The sequence below is a fragment of the Periplaneta americana genome, chromosome 10 (assembly GCF_040183065.1).
Source record: "Periplaneta americana isolate PAMFEO1 chromosome 10, P.americana_PAMFEO1_priV1, whole genome shotgun sequence".
NCBI lineage: Eukaryota > Metazoa > Arthropoda > Insecta > Blattodea > Blattidae > Periplaneta > Periplaneta americana.
Window position 1 is genome coordinate 42,145,260 of NC_091126.1, and position 26,592 is coordinate 42,171,851.

Consider the following 26,592-nt stretch of genomic DNA (forward strand, 5'->3'; position numbering starts at 1 on the left):
TGGACTCTGGATTCATCTCATTAGCATTATCACCTTCATCTCATATAGACGCTAGATAACCATAGCAGTTGATAAAGCGTCGTAAAAGAACTAACTAAAAAAATTAAAATAATAACCGGTAATCTTACATATGAGAAATCAAATTTCCCAAGCAGTCTTTAAAAGCAATTGTGTAATGTTTACATTTCTCGTGGTCTCATCCATTCCTAATATACACGAGCTCCATCTCTCCAGGCAATAGCCTTTACAGCGTTGCTAGAGTGCATCACGTTTTAAAATTCTTTTGTAGAAGGAAAACTTACATTTTTCGGATCAAATTTCTGCACATTAGAGGACAAAACTAAAATTCTTTCAATCATTTTATTATCATAATACACTGCTCCCTTAAACTGGCTGAGCATATTGAGAGTTAATTAAATAACTCCCCCACAATACGCTTTGAAATGTTTAACATAAAGCATTTTTTTCTCGAAAAGGAAACAAAAAAACGAACAAAACTGTATGTATGTATATATATATATATATATATATATATATATATATATATATATATATATATATATCAAAGAATGACCCCTAGAAATTAATGACATTACTTATGATTCAATCTGTATATTGAACACCTCTTTTATAAATCGTGCATAAATTCCTGACTAATAAATAATCAGTATATACGCTGTCTATGGCAATAAAACTGTTAGTACTACGTCATAGTTTCGTCACTATTCTATTACGAAAGGTAACAGAATAACTTAGATTCTCCATTGTTTCCGATAGTGTGAGCTAGTGTGCCGCGCTAAGCATCGATAGTACATTGGCGTTTAAAGATTTCTGACCTACAGTTCTTTTATCGTGTATGCGAGTTTTCTAACAACTGGAAAAGTCAGAACCAAAGATATAACAAATTGACAATTTTTTTATATATTTCTACTAGTACTCAATAGGTGACCCTGTTATTGGAACAGATAAAAAGTATTAATGAGACTAAGTATAAAGTATTCTCATAATTAACAGTATCAGTGGTTTCCCGCTAAATCTAATGTTTTTTTACAGTCATTAGAGTGGGAAAATTTTTTAATTATTATAATGCGGGTATATTTATGTACTCTTGGCGATACTGAATGTTACCTTCATCACCTATTCATAGAAGAAATATTTGAAGAAGCCACACTTACACAAAGAAATTATCGATCACTATCGATTAGTAGGGGTCAGGTATCTCTGAATGCTAGTATACAACTGGGCCTGATCGATTACCACGCTATATTTTGATCAAAGAGTATAGCTACGGCAATATTATTCTGATTATTCTGTGCTCTTTCATTTGTTGTTCTGTGGTTGCAAGGCAGCTATCATCAGAAAATGACAATCGATACGAACAGCTGTTATTGAGGCGGCCATTTTTTTCTCTGTATACAATGTTTAAACAGAGGATTGCGTGTGTATAACTACAGCAAAACAATTCCCATCTACAGTTACACACTGCTTATACATCCATCGCTTATACATGGTTTATTAGTAACGTTTTTTTTGTTAAACTTCTGCATATGTCTCTTATAAAAATATACAAGTTTATTGGTAAGACCTCTAACCTCTTAAATTGAACCTTCCTGTAGGTCTACATGTTTTCCTCTGTATTCTATCTTCGAGAAAGGTGTTAGTTATGGAGTACAAAGTAATTAAGACAGATCAAACGTACTTAATATGCCTAACATATTTCAAGTCAGATTGTAACATAAATTTAATATCAATAAATTGTAACAGACCTAGTCAATTATTAAAGTATCTGATTTTACAATATGCCTGCGAAAAATATGTTTTTCATTGGTTCTTTTCTGTACATTCCACTCTCGACTTTTACAGAAATCTTTCATATGCACTCTGAGATACAACACACAGATTGTGGATTAGTTATAGAAGCAGGTTGCGATAGATCCGAACATTTCAATTTCAATGAACAAATTGTGCCTGTTCCGTTAAGGTCGAGTGTCTAACACAACTAACTCGTTTCATTTCTCTCCACAACTTTTAACGATATTGTAGAAGTTTGAAAGCCGATTTTTCTATTCTCTTGATCGATGTAACAGGGACAGCTGCGGAATCGGAGGGTCTGTTGCAATATTAGTTTTCGAAGCGAGGAACGTTGGCAAATATGATCGATATGTTTGTTCGGAGTTCATTTAGTGAATAAGAGTATTATTTAAGACACGTGGATTGGCTCCCCATCCAATTGCACTCTTACCAAGAATTTACCGCCCTTAATTGTCTTAGACCAAATTTGAATTCACGTACCCTCATGCTCAGAAGTTTCAGGAAAATGTAAACAGATCACTTGCGTTCCAAGCCTATTATTTGAGACAGAACACGCCCATGGTTAGACTCGTAAACACTGACTGCTGGATGTGCGAGTAGACGCTAGGTGGCAGGTAGTGCACAACGCTGTTATCAATATATACGTGTATGTTAATAGCGGTGTGCACTATCTGCAATCTAGCGGAAAAATAACTTCGACTGAGCAGGCAGTTTACCCAGTCATAGGATGCGATCCAGCAGGCAACGCTCGTAAGTAAACACGGAAGACCCAGTGGCGGACAGTAGGAAAGGTGTTAGTCTTTGCGTATTACCTCTTCTGTTTGACCATAAAATTTAAACCATACAAATAAAAAATTAATCAGATTTCAGTTTCATATGTAGACATACTGTACGTATACGACTACTATCAATGATAAACATGTTGTTATAAGTGTGCTAAGTAAACAAAGAAAACTAAACGAACGCATATTTAAACTTAGAGATGAGAAATGAACACAACAGAGATATTTTACTCTTCACATTTCAATTAAATTTGAAACTAAACAATAATTTATCTTCTCAATCCCCCAACACACCTACCATTTACTAATTAATCCTGTCACCATTGCAGTCTTTCACAGCTCTCAAGCTACGTGGCACAGAATTAATTAAATATTCGAAAAAGTCAGGTTGATGTTAAAGCTTTTCCCAAACGTAACATTTTGTTAAGGAGTCGTAATTTGTGGCCTGCAATTCTGTTTCCTCTGGTCTTTCAGCCCATCTTCCTCTTGTTCTTGCCATGCGTTAATCGAAATACGGCTTCAACCTTGATTTATTAATTAAAGTATGGTTTATTTAACAACGCTCGCAACTGCAGAGGTTATATCAGCATCGCCGGAGTGGCGGAATTTTGTCTCGCAGGAATTCTTTTACATGCCAGTAAATCTACTGACATGAGTCTGTCGCATTTAAGCACACTTAAATGCCATCGACCTGGGGCGTGATCGAACCCGCAATCTCAAGCGCAGAAGGCCAGCGCTGTACCCACTGCGCTACCGAGGTCGACTCAACCTTGCTAGGTGTGCGCAAATCTATCTCTTCAGAAGGCATAAAAGCCTTCCACATACTTACAATTCGTTCTGTACTATCAATGAGAGATTTACAGCCATTTTTGCAATTAATATACTTCATCTTGCTGATGAGTTGACTCTAAATATCTATCCGCCACTGGACTGATTACTCCACGTTTCTCAATTTGATTAATTTGCTTTTCCTATGGCTTTAATTAAATGTATTGTCTCACAGAAGAGCTAAACGCAAGGACCAGCTCCTCTGTTATTGTTCACCAGAGGGTCTGCCGTGTTCACAAAAACGGGCGTGTTTTGTCTCAAACAGTTGGCCTGGAGAGCAAGTGATCTGTTTACATTTTCCGGCCATTTCTGAGCATGAGGGTACCTCGAAGTCGATGACAGTGCATATTACCCAAAACAAAATACAGGGAATTTCTGGAGTGTGGAGCAATATTTTAGAGAAGTGTTTTATGAACGAAAATAAAGATGAAACCTCATCTAAACATAAACCATACTACCTTCGATTTTTTCGATTTATTTTAACGAGTACTTTGGTAGCTATAAGAAGGAAAAGAGAGTCCAAAAAATTCAGTCTAAGACGACCGTTACTGTTAAATGTGCAGAAATAAAATATTTAAAATATAGATTGACATGTCTATCTTGATAGACCACATGTGCTGCAGCCTTTCTCATGAGATCTACGCTCACGCTCAAAAACACAATTTTTGCTACCTTATTCCAAGCAGAAACTATTTATTCCTTTTTGCGCTTCGATTTATACATCTAATTGATTTGGGTACATAACCATCTTCAGTTAGCCCTGACTTAAAAATATATTGCTTGAAGTAAGGTGACCTTGTGGGACAAATATGAGTTTATATCAATTTATGCTACAATCAGCACGGGAGTTTTTACTCTTATGATGCAAGGTGTACACTCATGAATGTTCGTAGTTTTCCGCTTTGTGGGCGGAGTGTGCTTTCTGTGTTCCAATAGTAATGATCATTAGTAACTGATTACGAGTGTTGTAAATCTGAAATTTTAAAAAGATATTTCAATACTCATTATTACATAATTTGTCAGATGTGTAACCTTGATCTTCTTATTGAACAACAAAATCATTTCTTGTTTAGCCAAATTTAAATTTCAGTCAGAGACGAAGTAGTTATATCAGCCATATTTGTTCAGTTGTTCAGTAATTGGACGTTGACAATCCTGTTACATTTGAATAAACACAGGCCCTTAATGTGAACATATCGGGTAGAAGAGGAAAGGTGTAATCAATGATTTTCAGTTTAATTTTCAACCGTTATATTCATTCATTCGCAGTTTTCTGCCCAAGAACAGGTGTTTCACTATAAACCTAGCATTCTCAAATCTTTCCTAATTTCCGTCTTCCTCTAAGTCTCCGCATACGATCCTTATATCTTAATGCTGATCATCATATGGTATCTTCCAATGTCAAGCACTTTTCTCCCGTTCACCATTACTTCCAGTGAATCTTTCAGTAGGCTGTTTCTTCTTAGGCAGTGACCCAACCAAATTCCTTTTTCTCTTACTAATCAGTTTCAGCATTATTCTTCCTTCAAACACTTTTTGTTGCGCAGATTCATTTCTTATTCTGTCCGTCTATTTCACTTGCTCCATTCTTCTCCATATCCATCTTCCAAATGCGTCTAGATGTTTTTCTTTACTTCGTCGCAATGTTTATGTTTCTGTCTCACACAATGCCACACTACACAAATCACTTCACTAGTTTCTTTCTTAGATATTCTTCCAGAGATCCCCACATGATAGTCTTTTTATATTAAAAGTTTCCTTTTGCCATTACCATCTTCCATTTGACTTCCTCACAGCAACTCATATTATCACTTACACAAATACAGCCCAAGTATTTGAAACTGACTCATTTCGAATTTTCAAGTTCACCTTCTTCAGTTTTCTTTCGATAACCATGATCTTCGTCTTGTTTTCATTTATCTTCATCCCATATTGCTCACAGCTGTCATTTAGTTCCAGTAATATATCCCTTAGTATTAATTCCACTTCTACGAACGCCATATCATCAGCAAATCTTATGCACTTTATTCTTCTTCCTTTTACTATCACCCCTCCCACGTTTTGAAAACAGTTCTTCACTAAATTCTCCAAGCAGATGTTGAGCAGTGTAGGTGATAAAGAGCATCCTTGTCGTACTTATCTTCCTATTCAACTTCCCTTTGACATTTCTTCTGGTATCCTGAATTTGACTCGTTTTTTACATAGAGTTTACTGAATAGGTTCCTGTCCAATCCACACCTATTTTCTTCAGGATCTCGATAACTTTACTCCAATCCATTTTGTCAAATGCCATTTGCAAGTTCACAAATATTACATATACACTTCTTTATTTTCTAGGTATCTTTCGCAGCAATCCAACTGCATCTGTCGTACCTTTTTTCCTTCCTGAAGCCAAACTGCTCTGCTTACAACTCTCTACCAACTTAGAATATTAGCGTAGATTCAGTATTCGGAGGACAATCTTTGCCGAGTGCGATAAGAGACTAACTGTCCTGAACTCATTACATTTCTTGGCATTATTTTTCTTTGTTATTGGTAGCAACACTGTCTCCGTGAAATCTTCAAGCCATTCTCATATACAAAGTGTTCAAAAAGTATGAAATATTACTCATAATCTCTTAAATTTTAATTTCACACAAAAGTCTTATATATAAGCTGTTGGAGATTAACCATACAATATGATAACAGTGTGCGAAGGAAGTAACTCAGGCATACATGGTGTGACAGTAAACTTTATTTTTTAATTCCACCCTATATTAAAATTTACATATTTCATATCTCCATTAAATTTTACGTATGAATGTGTAGAAATTGTACCCATTCACCCATTTCAAGTATTTTAACTATTTATTAAACTTGTTTCGTGAATTCCAAACTTGAGACAAATAAGGTAAAATCATGTTGAGTAGGTCATAAAAGTAGACAAAACACTATGGCTAACCAGACTTTATCACAAATGCTCAAAATGAGAACCATTCACAGAAAAACAATGTCCCTGTCTACCACGAAAAAAGTCTATTGCCTTTCTCACAGTTACATGAATGATCTGTTCATCTTACATCAACAATAATGTAGAGTAGGCCATGACATTAATCAACAATGTACAATTTTCATTAGATTTATGACCTACTCAACATGATTTACATACTTAGTTGTCTTAAGTTTGAAGTCCATGAAATAAGTTTAATAAAAACTTAGTAGACATGCGGATGACGTGAATATGTTAGGAGAAAATCCAAAAACGATTAGGGAAAATATGGGAATTTTACTTGAAGCTAGTAAAGAGATGGATTTGGAAGTAAATCCCGAAAAGACAAAGTATATGATTATGTCTCGTGAAGAGAATATTGAACGAAATGAAAATATATAAAAATTGGAAATTTCTCCTTTGAAGAGGTGGAAAAATTCAAATACCAGGGAGCAACAGTAACAAATATAAATGATACTCGGGAGGAAATAAACACAGAATAAATATGGGAAATGCCTGTTATTATTCGGTTGAGAAGCTTTTATCATCCAGTCTGCTGTCAAAAAATCTGAAAGTTAGAATTTATAAAACACTTATATTACCGGTTGTTCTTTATGGTTGTGAAATTGGACTCTCAATTTGAGAGAGGAACAAAGTTAAGGGTGTTAGAAAATAAGGTGCTTAGGAAAATATTTGGGGCTAAGAGGGATGAAGTTACAGGAGAATGGAGAAAGTTGCACAACACAGAACTGCACGCATTGTATTCTTCACCTGACATAATTAGGAACATTAAATCCAGACGTTTGAGATGGGCAAGGCATGTAAGCACGTATGAGCGAATCCAAAAATGCATATAGAGTGTTAATTGAGAGGCCGGAGGTAAAAATACCTTTGGGGAAGCCGAGACGTAGATGGGAAGATAATATTAAAATGGATTTGAGGTAGGTGGGATATGATGATAGAGACTGGATTAATCTTGCTCAGGATAGGGAGCGATGGCAGGCTTATGTGAGGGCGGCAATGAACCTTCAGGTTCCTTAAAAGCCATAAGTAAGGAAGTAAATAGTTAGTAGACATGAAATGGGGGAATGGGTATTATTTCAACACATTCACACGTGAAATATAATGAAGATTAGGAATTTGTAAATTTTAAAATAGGATGAAATTTAAAGCCGTAAAGTTTACTGTCGCAACCTCTATGCCTTAATAACTTCTTTCGAACATCATCATCATATTGTATGGTTTATCTCCGACAGCTTTTGCATAAAACTTTTTGTGAAATTATAATTTAAGAAGGTATTAGTAATATTCCATACATTTTTTAACACACAGTATTTCGTTACGTAATGATATCATTTCTTTTTTTATCTTAACCCCAAGCATTTCACTATTCTATAGGGATTCTATAAACTTCTGCTGCTTTGCCATTCTTCTCATTGTGAGCTCAAATTCTTCCCTTCGAATAGAAGATATTTTTTCGTCTTTGATATGGCTGCTTCATCTCCTACAGCTACAGTAAGTTACTTGGACGATTCCTTTTCTCATATAACTCTTTTACATATTTCTCCGTCTGTTCAATACAGTATTCCTTGTTTGTTTGTTATTTCATTGCCGATTTCGTTTTCTATCAATCACATGGATTTCCTGTTCTTATCGAGGGACATTAAATCATATTTCCCTTTTCTCTCTAGATTTTGTATTACTTTAAAAATATGTATCATCTAGTTTTCCTTCGCCTTATCAATTTCCCGTCTTAGTTCGTTCTTTAGTTTCTTGTAGTTTCTTCTACCGTCTTCTGTGTTAATTTTTTCCACTTTTTCTTTTTCTCCATCTCCTTGAACAATTTCTCTGTGACCTAAGGTTTCTTAATACTCCTACCTTCTCTGTATCATTATGTTTCTTCTGCTGTTTTCTGTATACAACTTTTTAGACGAGACCAGTAATTTTCTAACAATTATTGTCAACAATAATAGCTGTTTCAGGTTTCTCAATGTTTAATTGTTATATATATCACAGATAAATATCTAAATTATCTCATTATTATTATTATTATTATTACTATTACTATTACCATTATTATTATTATCATTATTATTATAACTATTTCTTACCAGTGTCTATTATTGTCACACTAACATTAGTTATCCAATTTTCATTATTTACTTTCATGTTGTTTTATGATCTAGATATTAATGTAATAACTATGTAAGCAAATGTATTTAATTAGAATTAGAGTCTGGCTGGGCGGAAGAGAAGGCCTACTGGTCTTAGCTCTGCCAGATTAAATAAATAAATTATTATTATTATTATTATTATTATTATTATTATTATTATTATTATTATTATTATTATTAATTACTCGTTAACCAAAAGTCACATGTGGTATGCATATTGTGCTTAAAGTTTTCATTTAAATCATTACTCGCTACTTTGTGGAGTAATATGAAAAACACCACTAAGAATACTGTTAATATAATGAATACTGCAATATCGATCGGACTGTGTAACATAAGAGTTGGTTCCGATTTTTGTCACTATCCGCGTCAACTTTCGCTTATAAATTTCAATAGTTTCCCGAAAGTATATATTGAGTTGGAGGTTTTTGTATGTTACTTCTCTATGCTACTACTGCACATTCAGTAGGAACTGGAATCATAAGACATATTTTTTGTTTACTTTATTATGATTATTTATTTTCTCTTGCTATCAGAATTTACTTACTTACAAATGGCTTTTAGAGAACTCTGAGGTTCATTGCCGCTCTCACATAAGCCCGCCATCGGTCCCTATACTGATCAAGATTAAACCAGTTTCTACCATCATATCCCACCTCCCTCAAATCCAGTTTTATAATACCCTCCCATCTACGTCTCGACCCCCCCAAAGGTCTTCTTCCCTCAGGACTCCCAACTAACACTCTATATGCATTTCTCGATTCGTTCATACGTGCTACACGTCGTGTCTATCTCAAACGTCTGGATTTAATATTCCAAATTATGTCAGGCAAAGAACACAATATGTGCAGTTCTGCGTTGTGTAACTTTCTCCATTTTCCTGTAACTTCATCCCTCTTAGTCTCATATATTTTTCCAAGCACCTTATTCTCAAACACCCTTAACCTCTGTTCCTCTCTGAAAGCGAGAGTCCAAGTTTCGCAATCATACAGAACAACAGGTAATATAACTGTTTTAAAAATTATTATATCTTTGAGTTCTTTTCAGAGCAGACTAGATGACGAAAGCCTCTCAACCGAATAAAAAAGGCATTTCCCATATTTATTCTGCGTTTAATTTCCTCCCGAGTATCATTTATATCTGTTACTGTTGCTCCAAGATATTTGAATTTTTTGAGAATACATATTCAAAATAACGGGAGGCTTAATGATTTTAATACCTATCTTTATATAAAGTACCTTCACGTTTCGTCCATAGAGCTATTATCTAAAGTAATGTCATCCACTGTATTTTTATTAAACAAGCAATATCTAGTGTAACTGAAAGTGTGTATATACAACGAAAGACATAGTGAAGAGAGAAACAATTCGTGTCAAATAGGAACCAGTGATCTATATTTAGTTTAATATTACATATTCCGACATAGACAGGATTACTGCGATGTACAGAAATGAGTAGGTATATGTCTGAACGGAATGAATGCAGAATAATTATTTTCGGATTATGCTTGATCATTCATTTCCATGTTTACTGCGAAGATTTTCGCGCTATTGCGGTAGCCCAGCAGATATTGTGGCTTGGAGTGAGGCTGCTAATCTCACACCCCACGTGGAAAATATAAAGAGCGGTTCCGTAAACAAGGGTACATGTTCACATTTAAGAATAATTTGTATCAACTAATATTGAATGCTTAGTAAATTATGGGGGAAGGGAATAATCCAAGGGTTCGAATATTTAACAGCTCACAAAACACTTATAATTTTGACGTACAATATTTTCTAACGCTTTTTCCCACCCCTTACATCTATAATTCAGCTAGTTGTTATACGGCAAACTTTTATTTATTTTTACAGTACAAAACTCAAATTTTCGCTGAAAGTATGAATATATTTCGTCAAAGAGAAGAGTAATACCAATTACTTTATTTACTGACTTTTAAGGAATCCGGAGGTTCATTGCCGCCCTCACATAAGCCCGCCATCGCTCCCTATCCTGAGCAAGATTAATCCAGTATCTATCATCATATCCCACCTCCCTCAAATCCATTTTAATATTATCTTCCCATCTACGTCTCGGCTCCAAAAAGGTCTTTTTCCCTCCGGCCTCCCAACTAACACTATATATGCATTTCTGGATTCGTCCCTACGTGCTACATGCCCTGCCCATCTCAAACGTCTGGATTTAATGTTCCTAATTATGTCAGGTGAAGAATACAATGCTTGCAGTTCTGTGTTGTGTAACTTTCTCCATTCTCCTGTAACTTCATCCCTCTTAGCCCCAAATATTTTCCTAAGCACCTTATTCTCAAACACCCTTAATCTAAGTTCATTTATCAAATTGAGAGTCCAAGTTTCACAACCATAAGGAACAACGGGTAATATAACTGTTTTATAAATTCTAATTTTCAGATTTTTTGACAGCAGACTGGATGATAAAAGCTTTTCAACCAAATAATAAGAGACATTTCCCATATTTATTCTGTGTTTAATATCCTCCCGAGTATCATTTATATTTGTTACTGTTGCTCCCAGGTATTTGAATTTTTCCACCTCTTCAAAGGACAAATTACCAATTTTTATATTTCCATCTCGTACAATATTCTCGTCACGAGACATAATCATATACTTTGTCTTTTCGGGATTTACTTCCAAACCTATCTCTTTACTTGCTTCAAGTAAAATTCCCGTATTCTCCCTAATCGTTTGTGGATTTTCTCCTAACATATTCAAGTTATCCGCATAGATTATGAGGCCCTCTGACAACGGCATGGCGCGTCCTCAGGTTGCGGATCGAGGAGACGACCTCCAGATATGGAGGGTAGCTGTGAATATATTGAATAAGCAGTCGCGGACAGCCGATGAGGGGTGGTCCTCCAGCTTGGGGGTTGGGCGAAGTGCTAACAACCTATCATCGTAAAAAAACAGCCTGTTACGAAACCTCAAGAATAATAACAATTACACTTCCAAATTCATATTCTTACCACAATTTTATTTATGAATTCTGTAAAATGTTTGTACTTTCATTTAAAACATGCCTGTATTTATTCTTAGTTCCCTTCACTTAAAAATGACATTTTTTGTATCATCAAATAAAGCTAAAATAAATATTTTAATAATTATACATTTTCCTGAAAAATACTGTTGTGAAATATCGGTCAATTCTTTTTTTTTATTATTATTCTGTGAAAATACTACCGTACTACAATACTACTACATAATATTCCATAACTTGGAATTGAAAAATTAAATGAAACTTGAAAAATTTCAAGGGAAAAACAGTTCCAGGGCTGGGTATCGAACTTTGGCTGAGGGCGACAACGCTCTACCGACTGACAAGCTAACATTCTCAAAGGGGCAGACAAAAAAGTTGATTTGTTTTATTCCACCATGTTAATAATGTCAAAACAAGTGTTTGTACAAATTTTGGCCAATCGAACGCAATTACGAGGGCCGTAAAAATAAGTTTCCCTGGGGTCTTTTACAGAAAGAAAACGAAATTTCATTGGAAAAATTTTGTACAGCACATTTTACAATTGTCTATGTTCAAGTACTGTTCTGAAATACTACAGCATATTTTTTAATTGCACATGTTGAGATAGAGATGTGAAATACTACACTATATTTTTCAACTGCCTATCCCTTTCAGGCACAGAACTCTTGATTAAATTGTAGATGGATATCGGTGAAATGAAATGAAATACATGAAATAGAGGTGAAATCTGCAAACAATTTGTATTTTCATAAATTTGCATACAAATTAGGAGGCGGTCTTATTTGAAGCCACTGTGGCACAACTTCACGACATTAAAACAAAATATAAAGTGTGGTGGATTCAAATGAAGCCACAATGCCTCTAATGGCTATTTTGATATGACGTTTTTGTCATCCAGTCTGCTTTCAAAAAAAAAAAAAGTTAAAATGTATAAAACTATTATATTGTCTGTTATTCTGAATGGTTGTGAAATTTAAAATCTCACTTTGAGAGAGAACAGAGGTTAAGGCTGTTTGAGAATAAGGTGCTTAGGAAAATATTTGGGGCTCAGAGGGATGGAGTTACAGGAGAATGGAGAAAGTTACTAACGCGGAACTGCACGCATTGTATTGTTTATCTGACATACAGTAATTAGCAACATTAAATCCAGACGAGTTGGGAGGGCATGTAGCACGTATGGGCCAATTCAGAAATGCATAGAGAGTGTTAGTTGGGAGGCCGGAGGGAAAAAGACCTTTAGGGAGACCGAGACGTAGATGGGAAGATAATATTAAAATGGATTTGATGGAGGTGGGATATGATGATAGAGAATGGAATAATCTTGCTCAGGATAGGGACCAATGGCGGGCTTATGTGAGGGCGGCAATGAACCTCCGGGTTCTCTAAAAGCCATTTGTAAGTAAGTATGAAGACATAATACACTACAGTGTGTTTTTCAATTGTTTATCTTGAGATACTGATGTAAACTACTTCGGCATATTTTGCAGTCGTCTATCTTGAGAAACTGATATGAAATACTACAGCATATTTTAATCTATCTATAAATCCTAGAGTGAAATAGTGTAACACAATTCATTTCCTGTACTGGGATAATGCGTATTATTACTGCATACTTAAACTTTGATGTGCCATTAAATTTTATAACTACTACGTAATTTTTTTCATACAATACGTACAAATGCAAGTTTGAAGTGTCTCGCAATCTAAACAGCTGTCATTTTCCGTAAAGGAGTACAGATAGTGTTATTTATGAGCGGTGGTCATTAATGCAGACGCAATTATTGCCGTATTATTTCAAGCGATTTCTATTTTTAGCAAGTGCTAATGTCATTATTGATTGCGCTTAATTACCCGAGCTCTCGAAACGACAAACAAAGGAAATTTATCAGCCTAGCAGTGCCAGCAATCTCTTCTGACTTCGCCGCCCTAGCTAACATTCTCGATTGAAATATTCCTGGTAAGTCGTACTTACTATTTATATTCTTATTGCATATTTTATTACTTCTTATTAAATTAATCGCATTCCTATTCACTTACGTGTTTGCTTACTTTGACTTATCACTTTACTCTTCACTTGACTATTAGATCTTATTTGCTATTCATTTGCCTATGACTTACTTTTCATATTTTAGAATATCCTATTCATTTATTTATTACTTATCACTAATTTATATATTACGTGTCATTTATTTACTACATATTAAACGCTCCTTTATTAAGGCTAATTGGACGTTATCGCATGCAAAGTAATGGTAAAAATAGCCTATCTTCAAGCGGTCAGAATTGTAATACTATTTATCACAGTTTTTTCATTTTTTAGTGATATATGTATACACATTAAGCTTTAAAATGAAAGAAGAATGGTTAATCTAGTGTAAATCTTACCCTTAAATTAATTTTTGAATTTAATCATATTTTTTATATAAATTGATAATGACCAACTCCCCTTAATTACTATTCACTTACCTATTACTTACCACTCCATTGAATGATATTGACTATTAATTTATCTATTTAACAAATATTAAAGTGTTTCTTTATTGCTTCTTATTAATTGTTATTACCGTATTTCTACACGTTCTTTTATTAAATGCTATTCAATCATCTATTACCGTACTTATTATTTGTTTGTTACTAAATATTTATTCCTTTATTGCTTCCTACTAGTTCGTGTATTATATGATATTCATTTATACTAGAGATGAACGATCGAGAAAACGAGACTAACAGCGCCCGCAAAGCCGAAAACCCGCACGACAATGTTGTATTACGTCGCGTCCTTGACGTATAACAGCTTATCACAGTCTACTATATACAGTCATGAAGCTTGAGTTTTGAGGATGCTAGAAACAATAGACTGTGACGGTACTATTTTGCATTGCCTGTAATGAGGCGATATTAGCGATCCTAGTGGTGAGCAACTATCTAATGTTTGCATATTTACTACGTATTGAGCTTTGCGACTGTATATACTAGACTAGACCACTACGCAAGGCAATTTTTGATACAGTGCAAGGACTGATTAACACATTAACAACGCACACAGTCCGCTAGTCACGACCAGTCACCAACCTCGTGTTAAATTCCAACGACAATATATGATTATTGTATAAGCGTAATAATGACGCAACCATTTTTTAATGTACAAAATTAAACAGAAGTTAAAATAAAAGAAAATTGAATGGCTGTGAAAAAATTATGTTTCAAAGATTTTATAAGGATATGCATGAATATGTTCTATTAGAACAGTCTTGCGATGATGTATAAAATTTCGAGCGAGAGCTCTTTTATGCCCGCTGCGAGCGCGGGGAGCTCTTTTACCTGTAAACATTGCTAAAGGATGTACAGATCTTAGAACACAGCGCATCATGACGGAACGGAAGCGCTTAAAGCTTTCAAGGAAGAGTGGAATATACAATATTTATGCTTCGAACATGGTGATGAAGTCCAGTGTTTGTTGTGTAAAAATATATCATTTGCAAAAAAAAAAAAATAGCAACATAAAACGGTATTATGAGACGCAACTTGAAAAAAATATATAGGCATTATTCAGGAGAAGAGAGAAATAAATTGATTTCGGAATTGACATCGAATGTAAATTAATTTACATTTGGGTCAGTAGATTGTATCTAGATTCCTTTTATTTCCTTTTTTTGAATGTATTGTTGATGTTTTATTTGTTGCTTGTTTCTGGATATTTACTTTTATTAGACTACGTGTTTCTTTAATTTAGAAATAATATTTATCTTTGATTGCACTTCAACTTATACTATTACTAAGCTCAAAAAGCTAATTCACTTTTATTCCAATAACTATTTTCAAGATTTTGAACAAATATGAACTAAACATTTTGAAAAATTTGATGCAAGGAGCATTTTTAGTAACGCCAATATAAAATATACTTAAAAATATAATTTCAAAACTATTAGACCTAATTGCACCAAATTATGTACAGATGATATTATTATAGATCTGTTTATATAGTTTAAATTTCACAAATTTTGGCCGAAAATTGTGGCAGTTTTAAAAATCGTACATATCCCCTTAAATGATCGACCCCAAAAATTACGATGACTTAATATCTTAATTTAATCAATTTGCTTTTTCGTGTTACGTGCATCTCACAAATCACTCTAAGAAAACTCCTTACATAATCACGACTGGATAGTAAGGACTACATTTTCACAATCACACAATCAATATACTCTATTTCAATCAATATTGTCATTATTATTTTTTCAACAAATACTCAAAAGTATTTAGAGATCACACACGTCGAGCAGGTAGACCCTATTAGTTTCTCCTAACCAATGGAGTGAAGTATTTACATAATAAATACACTGGTGGCCATAATTCTGGAAACTTTTTGTTTTTGTACTGAATTATTTTAACATTTGTATTAGTTCACAGATTTATACAATTAAAAATGTTATTCGTGACTGACCCGTTACTTATGAGGTTGTAATAAAAGTATTATATTAAATCCTGAATATTTTAACAATAAATGATCATTACTATGTGGGAAATTATGTTCTTGTCGTTTAAGATCTAAATATTAATTTCAGATTTCATTATAATTTCCCATTATTTACTGTAATAAAAACTGGTCCATTGTTGAGTTTAAGATTATTGTTGATCAGTAGAAGTATTGTTGAGCACTGATAGCATAAACTACTAAGTCAATTGCTGTGTAGAACTTCCTATATCTCTTTAGAAGATTTCCTTCGATCTTTCAATGCTATTCGACAAATCTGCCTCACATCTCTTGGACTTACTTCAGGTTTTCTACCAGTCCTAAGTGTTGTTTTACAAGATTTTGTGGATTTGTACTTCTGCCATACCTTCTGGGCGCTAGACAATGTAGCACCATTACCAAGTTTTCTTGCAATTTCCTTGGTTGTGTAGCCTTCTTCTCGAAGTGTGACTGCCCTAGAAGGTGTTCAGTTCTTTCGTGGATCCATTGTGATAAAATGATCAATAAAGTTTGTTGTAAAGCAATCAGGTGTTAACCTAACGAAATCTTAAGTCAGACTAATGATAGAAGCAAATTAATAATGTACATATTTTATGCTACCAGTGCTTAACAATGCTTCTACCGATCAACAATAATCTTAAAATCAACAATGGACTAGTTTTTATTACAGTAAATATTGGGAAATTATAATGAAATATGAAATTAAATTTAGATCTTAAACGACAAGAACATAGTTTCCCACATAGTAATGGTTATTTATTGTTAAAATATTCAGGATTTAATATAATACCTTTATTATAACCCCATAATTAACGAATCAGTCACGAGTAACATTTTCAATTGCATAAATCTGTGAATCAATGCAGATGTTATAATAATTCAGTACAAAAACAAAAAGTTTCCAGAATTATGGCCACCAGTGTAATTGCTACTAACAAGAAAATGGTTTACATACAATTAACTTTTCCTATTTCTCTTTTTGTTCCTAAAAAAATCTTCCCTTTGCAATTTGTTTATATAATATGTACATATATATTAAATAACTGAATAATTAGCCTTATTACATAGTCAGAAATTAAGTAACGCAAGTTATTGTAATAATTGCTGCCTTTATTCGCTGCATGTGCATGTACATCCCTGATGTCTACGTTACGACTCTATGTAGTGGATGCGCTATGCGCTCGTGATAAAGGTCGAGCTCTTCTACCATGATTGGGAGCCAATATCGTCTCATCCCTGTATTAGAACATAGTATAATACGAGGCGCATCCAGAAAGTAAGTTTCCCGATTTTTTCCCCTTGAAAGTAAACGTAATTAGCCGTGTCAATTGCGCACGCGTAACAGACCTATGACGTATCAATCATATGCCAGCCGGATAGGTCCCGCCTGGTGCCATAGCGTGGCAGCAGTGGTCCGAAATGGAAGCTCTTATTCCTTCTCCCGCCGCCTGCGAGGTTCGGTCGGTGATAAAGTTCTTTAATGCACAAAGCATTACGCCAATTGAAATTCATCGGCAGCTCTGTCAGGTCGATGGGCCGAACATCATTAGTAAGCAGATGGTGCGTCGCTGGTGTAGGCAGTTTTCCGAAGGTCGTCAAAGTGTCCATGATGAAGAGCGCAGTGGGCGACCGTCTCTCATCAATGATGATCGTGTTGAGCTGGTGCGGCAGTGCATCATGGAGAACCGTCGCTTCACGATTACGGAGCTGAGCAGCCATTTTACGCAGATATCGCGATCCTTGTTGCATGAGATTGTCACTAAGCACCTGCTGTTCAAAAGAGTGTGTGCCAGGTGGGTGCCGAAAAACCTGACACCCGAACACAAAATGCAACGTTTAGGAGCAGCACTGACATTTCTGCAACGGTATCACGATGACGGCGACGAGTTCCTCGACAGGATCGTCACGGGCGATGAGACTTGGATTTCGCACTTCACCCCGGAAACCAAGCAGCAGTCAATGCATTGGCGGCATAGTGGATCTCCGGTCACGACGAAATTCAAACAGACGCTGTCGTTACGGAAAGTGATGTGCACGGTGTTCTGGGACAGGAAGGGCATTCTGCTCATTGACTTCCTTCCAAGAGGTGAAACAGTGAATGCTGACCGTTACTGTGAAACACTGCGAAAATTGCGAGTGCCATTCAAAACAAGAGGCGTGGAATGCTTACTGCAGGTGTTGTGTTCCTCCATGACAATGCTCGTCCACATACGGCTCGGCGCACAGCAGCTGTTTTGACGGAATTTGGCTGGGAGTTGTTTGATCACCCACCCTACAGTCCTGATCTTGCTCCCAGCGATTTTCACGTTTTCTTGCACCTCAAGAAATTCCTCTCCTCCGGTGAGCGTTTTGGCAACGACGAAGAGCTTAAGACGTCTGTCACGCGCTGGTTCCATTCACAGGCGGCAGAGTTCTACGACAGAGGGATACAAAAGTTGGTCCCACGATACGACAAGTGTCTCAATTCTGATGGTGGCTATGTTGAAAAATAGCTGAAACATTGCTGTACCTATTGCCAATAAATGTTATCCTGAAAGCGTGTGTTCTGAAAAAAAAATAGGGAAACTTAATTTCTGGATGCGCGTCGTATTAATAAATATACCGTAACTTAATAATACACAAAAACTAAAATACCGATGATGTAATTATTGTAAAAAATTCTAATAATGTGACATTGTGTTCCAGACGAACATGGGTCGAGCCTGCTGCTGCCTCGTCTACCTGTCCCTGGCCCTGAGCTGCGCCGCCCTGCCACGCGCCTCCGAGTACAAGCTGGCAGGCGGGGTCGGGGGCGGCGGGGGCAGCACCATGGGGGCCGAGTTCGTGCCCGCCACGGTCGCCGGGCGCACCTGGGACGGCGGCCTGGGCGCCGAGCCGAGCTGCGAGGAGCTGCGGGCCATGTGGCGCTTCTCCAAGCGGCAGTCGCGCGCCACGGAGATCACCAACGAGATCCCCACGTACAGGGACCCGTTCGCTTACAACGTGTGGGAGCCCTACGCCAGGTCCCGCAGCGTGGGGGGCGGACTCATGCGCGGCGGGGGGCGGTCGCGGGGTTCGGGGCGCCACGTCTACGGCCGGATCGTGCACACCGCCCCCAGGGCGAGGTCACGGGATAACCCCCAGGAGCGCTACCGCGCCTACGAGGAAGTCGCCGCCCGCCTCATCGGATCCGGCCCGCAGGGAACGATCGCCGGCATACCCCGCCGCAAGGTCACGTCCTTCAGACTCTCGGGAGGGGCCAACCTGCCGGTGGAGCAGATGCCGCACTTCACCCCTCCGTCGGGAAACAGCTTCCAGCAGGTGAAGGACCTGATCCGCACGGAGAGGGCCCGCGAGCTGCAGGAGCAGCGCATGGCCGAGGAGGCCGCGGCGAGGGCGGCCGCGCTCCGAGGCATCACGTCCGACTCCTACTACGGACAGATGGTGCACGCACCTCCGACACATCCGGGTGCCAGCTTCGAGTCTCTCCGGTACGGAGAGCCCGCTCACTTCGACAAGAGCCTGCCTTTATCCCAGAGGAAAGGAAGTTTGCTGGCGTTCCCAGACCTGCTGGCGCCCACTGCGACCAAGTACGCAGACCAAGACGTGCATCTGTACAAACAGAGATCCTACCCAGACTCGATTCCCGTAAGTATAACTACATTCTATTGTCCCATAATTGTCACATCTCGTCATTAATTTGTTTTAAGAAATCATGTTTCGTTATCCCTATTTATTGAGATACTCATAGGTTCACACTATCCAGGAGAAATATGGAAGAAAGCTTGAGAAATGTAGTAGTAGACAAACTTCATAAATAGCCTACCTATTCCATTGCCGCCATTAATACTTGCTGATTTGTCGGCTAACATTTACGAATATAAAACAATTTGCTCTTTAGTGGTATTTTATGCAGAATTGAGCATTATTTTTTTAACTTAAGTTTCGTACGGTCTGAAACACAAATTAAATTAACAATAATTTCTCATTTTCATAAGAATGGGCTAGTATACTAGATGTATCTTATTATATTTTAGGCTATCGCTGTGGTTTTGTTAAGAAGATTTTCGTGTAGAAGTGAGAAACTACAGAAAAACACAGGTCGATACTCGTTTTTCTCACTAAAATCAATTCGATAGCTTGAAGTTTCATATGAACAGCGTCTATGGGGAGGAAACTTACCGTAACCACATACTACTATGGATGTCACATGATATGACATACTACAGGGACATCATTTTATTTATACTAGCATTTTTAATATTAACCTGACTATTCCTTTGCATTAATGATTGAGACCCGGAAACACCGTTTGCTACCTCCTTCCACGACTGGAGTTCGATGATACTAGCGTAAAATACAAACAAATCACATTACTAGGTATAGGAGGGGAAAAAAGTAGATCATCCATTTACGTAAACTAGGAAATATCGCAATTTTGAGTTTGATAATTTTCATTAGGTTTTTGTTTAATCAAAATACAGTACAGTATTAACAATAAGTGTTTTTACTCATGAACTGAGCAATCCATTCGGACGTATTCATTATGCAGTGTATATCATACTCTCTACAGCACATTAGCGTACAATATAGAGAATGAAGTTAAATTGAAAAATAATCATAAAATGGATATTTAAACACATTTTTGAAAATGGTGGCCGTTCATTTCGATACAGGCTTCCGTTCTTTTGTGCATACAATTGCATTATAGACTATTGTACCTAATTCCAATTACCAATTTCGTCCTTCGTACTAGTAACTCATGCTGAAATAATTCTGTACCTACTCTATAAAAGAGTATCTTACGTACTGTAAATTCAATCTTCACTTCTGCCCGATCCGAAAAGATAAAATTACTCAGAGATGCTATCTACTGTCCGTCCAAATGGTTTTGTCGCAGGGTCGTAGAAAGGGGGGGACACGTGACAGTTAATTGCTTAGTGAGGCCCTTTTATTTAAGTTATTTTAAACAGTTGTATAATATTACATACACGTCCAATTCCTAACAGAAATTAATGTTTTCAGAAAAGAGCTAAGACAGCCCAGCCACTAGCTTTTACAGAGGGGCGAGCAGAAGCGGGTGGGGGGAAACCGGGATGCTACGTAGACAAACGGACAACAGTAGCTGTACGAAAATATGATTCAATATTGAAAGCTCTTTCGTCACTAGAAAACGCGAACGTATTTCTGGAACGTACTATACTCGCTAACTCAGTACTGTTTACTTTGACTGCATGGAGTACGGTTGGAAGTTTACTAGTAAAAGGGGTGGGAGTGAAGTTCATTAAGAAACTCAGGTACAATAAAAATTGAAGTAAAATAAAATGATGTCCCGGTACATCTATTGGAGATCGTGTTTGAAGAAAATAGTAGCCAAGACTCATGCCCCAACTCTCGCATATAGAAAATATTCGATCTCATACGAGGGATGAAAAGATATCAATAATGGGGTGAGAGTTATCCGGGCTAATAGGCAGTGGTCTACTTACGATTTTACGACCAGGACGTTTCTTCTACAGCTGCGGTAAACATCAACAACTGCTGTCCGCGGCACGCTGAGGAGATCACTACGCCCTAGAGCGCCTCGCCACTGATGATGTCTACCGCAGTTATAGACGAAACGGCTCATTGACGCCGGCCGTGAAAGCCTACATTCCAAGATATCAAAACAAGCTGAACAATGTTTGAAAATAAAGACATAACAAATAATATATTTAAACCAAAGACAACATTAAATAAAATTAGGATTAAACTACACAACACCTTGGTTCTTTCTACTCTTCTATAAGGAAGTGAATCTTGAACCATCAAACCAGCAGACGCATAAATAATTAGAGCAGTAGAGATGAGATTCATTACAAAAACAGCCTGTTACTATTGATCAGACTACAAAACTGACGCAAAAATAACAGAACAATTGAAAATAACTCCAGTCTTGAAGAAATAAAATAAAAATTACAAAACAGAATTGTTAGACAGGATAACAAAGAACAGACTGTCAAAGATAAAAAGAATAAAAACCAATAGGAAGAAGGCGAGGACGACTTACGAAGAGACTGGAAAACGTCAATAAGTGGCCTAACTCCATGATATCTAAGTGAGGATGACTTAGCTCGTGCTCTTCATGGGCCGCTATATTTTATTAGAAGTCAAGGCAGTTATTGGAACTGAGACCTTTAAAGATGAAACACTGTAACATTCAACAGGTCGAATGAGTTGGTGGCACTTCACATTCGATCGACTGTATGAGACTGCCATTACACGTTGTTTGAGAAGACGTCGCTGCCATATTTCAACAAGAGAACGTTATCTCTTACATTTTCATTTCCGAACTACATTACACTTACATTGGACCAGCGTCCTACACATGAAACTCACTTCGTTGGCGGGAGGAGGGGGGGCTGCTATCTTTAAATCATTCCGATGGTATAAGAAAACAAAAGACATTTATCTGAAACGAGAAGAGACTGCACACACCACACAAATACAAAAAGAGAGAGCAAGGGGAAGAATGTAGATGTGAGAAGAACGTGAACGAAGAATGAGGGGAACAAAAGGTATAGCTATATTAGCTATAAGAGAATATTTTATTCTCCAATAATACAACGGCATTCCCACATCGATTTTCATTTCCAAAGTACATTACATTCATATTCGACCAGCGTCCCACATATCAAAATCATGTCAGAGGGATGCCCTATCTTTATATCATTCAAATAACATAGATAGTTTTATAATTGAATACACAAACTCGAAGGAGTAGGTGGAGAGGCAAAAACAATTTTGTCACACAGCATGAAGTCAACGATTCGTCGTTATCCCAATATGCGACGACCAATTTGACAGTACGCAACTAATACTTGCCCGTGGCACTGCTTCTGTATCACTGTTTAATCTTATCTTCCTATCACCACGCCTGAACGGTGACATTTGTTTCCACTTTCTTCAGAAAAATCTCCCTCTCTTGCTCGGAGATATACCTTTGGCGATGAGACGACACCTATGGTATCAGCACGATGATTGTTCAGCACATTGGTCCATTAACATTAATTTGCTTGAATGCCACATTTCCTACCAGATGGTTTGGTCATGCTGGACTAGTTACTTGGCCACCAAGATCACCAGGTCGTACCTGCCTGGAGTAATGTTTGTGGGGTCACATCAACAAATTGGTTTTTGACATGGCAGATAAATACGAGGATTAACTTCATCAAAGGGTCATGACAGTAACAGAAACAATTCGTGATACTCGAGGGAAAGAGTGAGAAAGTCCATAGTGCACCGCTGTGAACTTTGTTTGCAGGTGAACAGCGGACGCTTTGAGCAACTGTAGTGTAAGAGATAATAATGTTCTACAGTTTTATTTACCAGTTGTTTACTAATAAGATTTTGAACTTCGCTTGGTGGGTAACGACGAGCAGTCGACCCCACACTGTTTGTTAAAAGTGTTTGTTTTTATCTCCCTAATACTCCTCGTGTGTGTATTCAATCCTGAAACAGGCTAACAGCCTTTATAATAAAACAAAATGTACTTAAGAACGAAAATGAACTGTGTAATCCACCAAAGCATAAAGAAAGGACACGAGCGAGGAGAAAAATTTAATAAAGTTATGAAAAAATAACGGAATGGAAAGAAAATTGTAGGTGTAATTTAATGTTTTATATTATTGTTTTCAGCGTTGTGCAAATTCCCTTGAGACACAAAATGAAACTCCAGGTTATAATATTATTTTCAAAGAAAGCAGTGCTGAGAAAAGAACGGATTTCAATATGCAAACCCCGGATATGACCATAGTCGTAGTCATTTCACAGGCGGGAGCAATAATATAGTGTTACAAGGTAGAGACAATAATTCCAAGGGCTATAAAACACGCACACATATTCACCGCATTCATACGAATTGCATAGATCATCAATACAACTTACAAATTCTTGGCGTAAAATCTAGATAGAACAAATTGAAATCATTTTCTCATTTAAAATTAATAATCCACAACTCATTTTGTAAACTCCTTACAATCTGCAAATGCCCTTGCCTGAAAGAATCTGTAGATGTGAAATACCTGGGAATTATTGTTGATCAGCACTTGAAATGGGATAGACAAATCACCTTTTTATGTAACAGGATACGTAAAACAATTTACAAATTTGTAAACCTTCGCCATTACTTGCATACTCATGTTCTACGTTTGGTTTATTTGGCTATTGTTGAATCTGTTATCCAATATGGCATAACTGGATGGGGAGGCATTACAAAAACTGCTCTTCTTCCTCTAATTATGTTGCAAAAACGTATAATCAAAATTTGTTTGAAAAGGCGACTGGAATATCCAACAAATTTGATCCACTCCGAATTCAATGTTTTTAGAATTGACCAAATTTATAAATACTCTTTAATGAAATTCTATCACAAAAATAGAATGAAATTTGTAGCTCAGCCACATGATCATAATACAAGACGAAGTGAAATTCTTAATTTATTTGAACCTAAATGTTCACATCTGCTGCTTTACTACACAGTACAAATTATGGTCCACGTCTATATAATTCGATAATAAAATTTCATCCAGAATTGACTAATTAAAGCAATGAAATTTTCAGATCCATAATTTAAAAAATATATATGACAGACTTCCCCGTATTATATTATGTACCATGTATTGTAAAACGAGTTTATTTCTATCTTAAGTATATTTTTTCTATCTTATCTTGGTTACTATATCAACATGACCTGTACTAATTATATTACTAATAATAAGTTAATATTAACCCACCAATCTCAACATCGTCTCATTTTTCACTCATTTATTACTAGTATTATTATTACTAACTTTATTATTATCATCTTTATGTGACCTTTTTCCTTAAGAATTTTGTCTACAAAGTATGTATATTTATGTAACGGAACTGTCCCCGAACACGAGCTTTGCTCTTTCGGGGTACTTTAATGTAATGTTTATATGTATATGTTATTATTAAATCAATCTAAATCGAAATCGAAATTTAGCGTGTTTTGACAACAATAAGAAGAAAACAAACAGTTCGCAGCATTGACTGGTGGAATAAACAATATAACGAAGAGTTTTTCAGTTTCGCAGAATCTTGGATTAAGCAATCTTATTGCAAATGCAAGTAGCTTTTCGATGGGAAAAAAACTTAGTTGCGAGTCTTTAGGTTCACGAAAGACAGCACATTTTGCAAACAATGTGACAAATTATGACACAGTTCTAACTGAGATTTCAGAATCCATCTGCAAGAAAAGCAACACTGTTAGCTTGTGAGAAATGACCGTTTGGCTCTTGCAGCGTCAAAGGCAGTCCTCGAAGTGATCGACAAGTTAAGAGATGTTATTTATTTGCCTGAGATGCCAAATACATCGAAGTCACTCCTTCAATCGATCCGGAAGAGAGCATCAGATCTTTTGTGTAGGTACCACGTTCAACGATACGTCATACATGAAAAAGGGCTTGCCGTGAAGTCATGTTGACATTCTTTCACCAATAAACTTAATAATGCTAATGTGAACAAACGTAGCGGCCTTGTGTTTATTCTTTCAGCAATGTCCTACAGCTTTATACAGAGGAAATTCCTCCTTTACAGATAACTGTGCGATTTACCGCAACATAAGCAAACGCAATGTCGTTTTCTGGGCAAAGGAAGCATAATCCACCACACACTATTTTGTGGAGAGATTTTTGCTGCACATCATATTCCTGAGCCATATCCTTTGAAGAGCCTATTAGTGAAGTAACCTAACTGAAAAGCTTCGGGCTGAATGAAATAGAGTTATGGATCGAGTATTGTTTCAGCTCCGCAGTGAGGCGGCTCATTTTTCGTTAAGGGGATATCTTGACAATATTAATGTATGTCTTATATAAGGAAATTTTTGTCAAAAACTGTTCGAACCTAACAACTGATTTTTTACAGCTCATGAACACATAGCCTGTCTTTGTGTTGAAACGCTAGGTTTTCTTTAAATTGTTTTCTTGATGAGAAATAATTTTTCCCCATTCGTATATTTTTGTTACGATTTCCATTACAATACTCATTGCAATAGCTCCCAAATTTATCAAACTTCAAGAACATTGTTTCAGTACCTGTGAACATTTAAATAAAGAATTTCTGAAAATTTCATCGTTCTAGATTAAACAGAACCTGAGAAAAGGTTTGTTTTCAATACAGAAATTAAACTTAAGGAAAAGAAGCGTTAAAATAAGACTTATACAGGGTGTAAGGGGTGCAAGTGCCATTATTTTAACTGATGATTATTCAAGTCATAAGGAAGAAAAAATGTCCTCACAATTTTTTTCTAATAGCAATATTTAACTAATTATTAAAGTTTACAATAATGAGTGAAGAAAGAATGATGCTGAAAGTGATCAGGAATAGGAAAAGGAATTGGTTGGGTCACTGGCTAGGAAGAAACTGCCTACTTAAGGATGCACTGGAAGGAATAGTGAACGAGACAAGACTTCGGGGCAGAAGAAGATATATAGTAGACAACATTAGATATGTTGATAATATGCTGAGATTAAGAGGAACGCAGAAAATAGGAAAGATTGGAGAATGTGGGTTTGCAGTGAA

At 36.5% G+C, this 26,592-nt stretch overlaps 1 protein-coding gene across 1 annotated transcript in view; it reads left to right on the plus strand.

Annotated features, from left to right (window-relative positions):
* LOC138707607 (uncharacterized) overlaps positions 1 to 26,592 on the plus strand; it is a 785,510-nt gene that overhangs the window by 526,949 nt on the left and 231,969 nt on the right. Inside the window, exon 2 of the mRNA XM_069837242.1 lies at positions 18,715 to 19,656. Within this exon, the coding sequence (XP_069693343.1) occupies positions 18,721 to 19,656 (936 nt within the window). The 5' untranslated portion in view covers positions 18,715 to 18,720. The remainder of the gene's footprint in view (positions 1 to 18,714; positions 19,657 to 26,592) is intronic.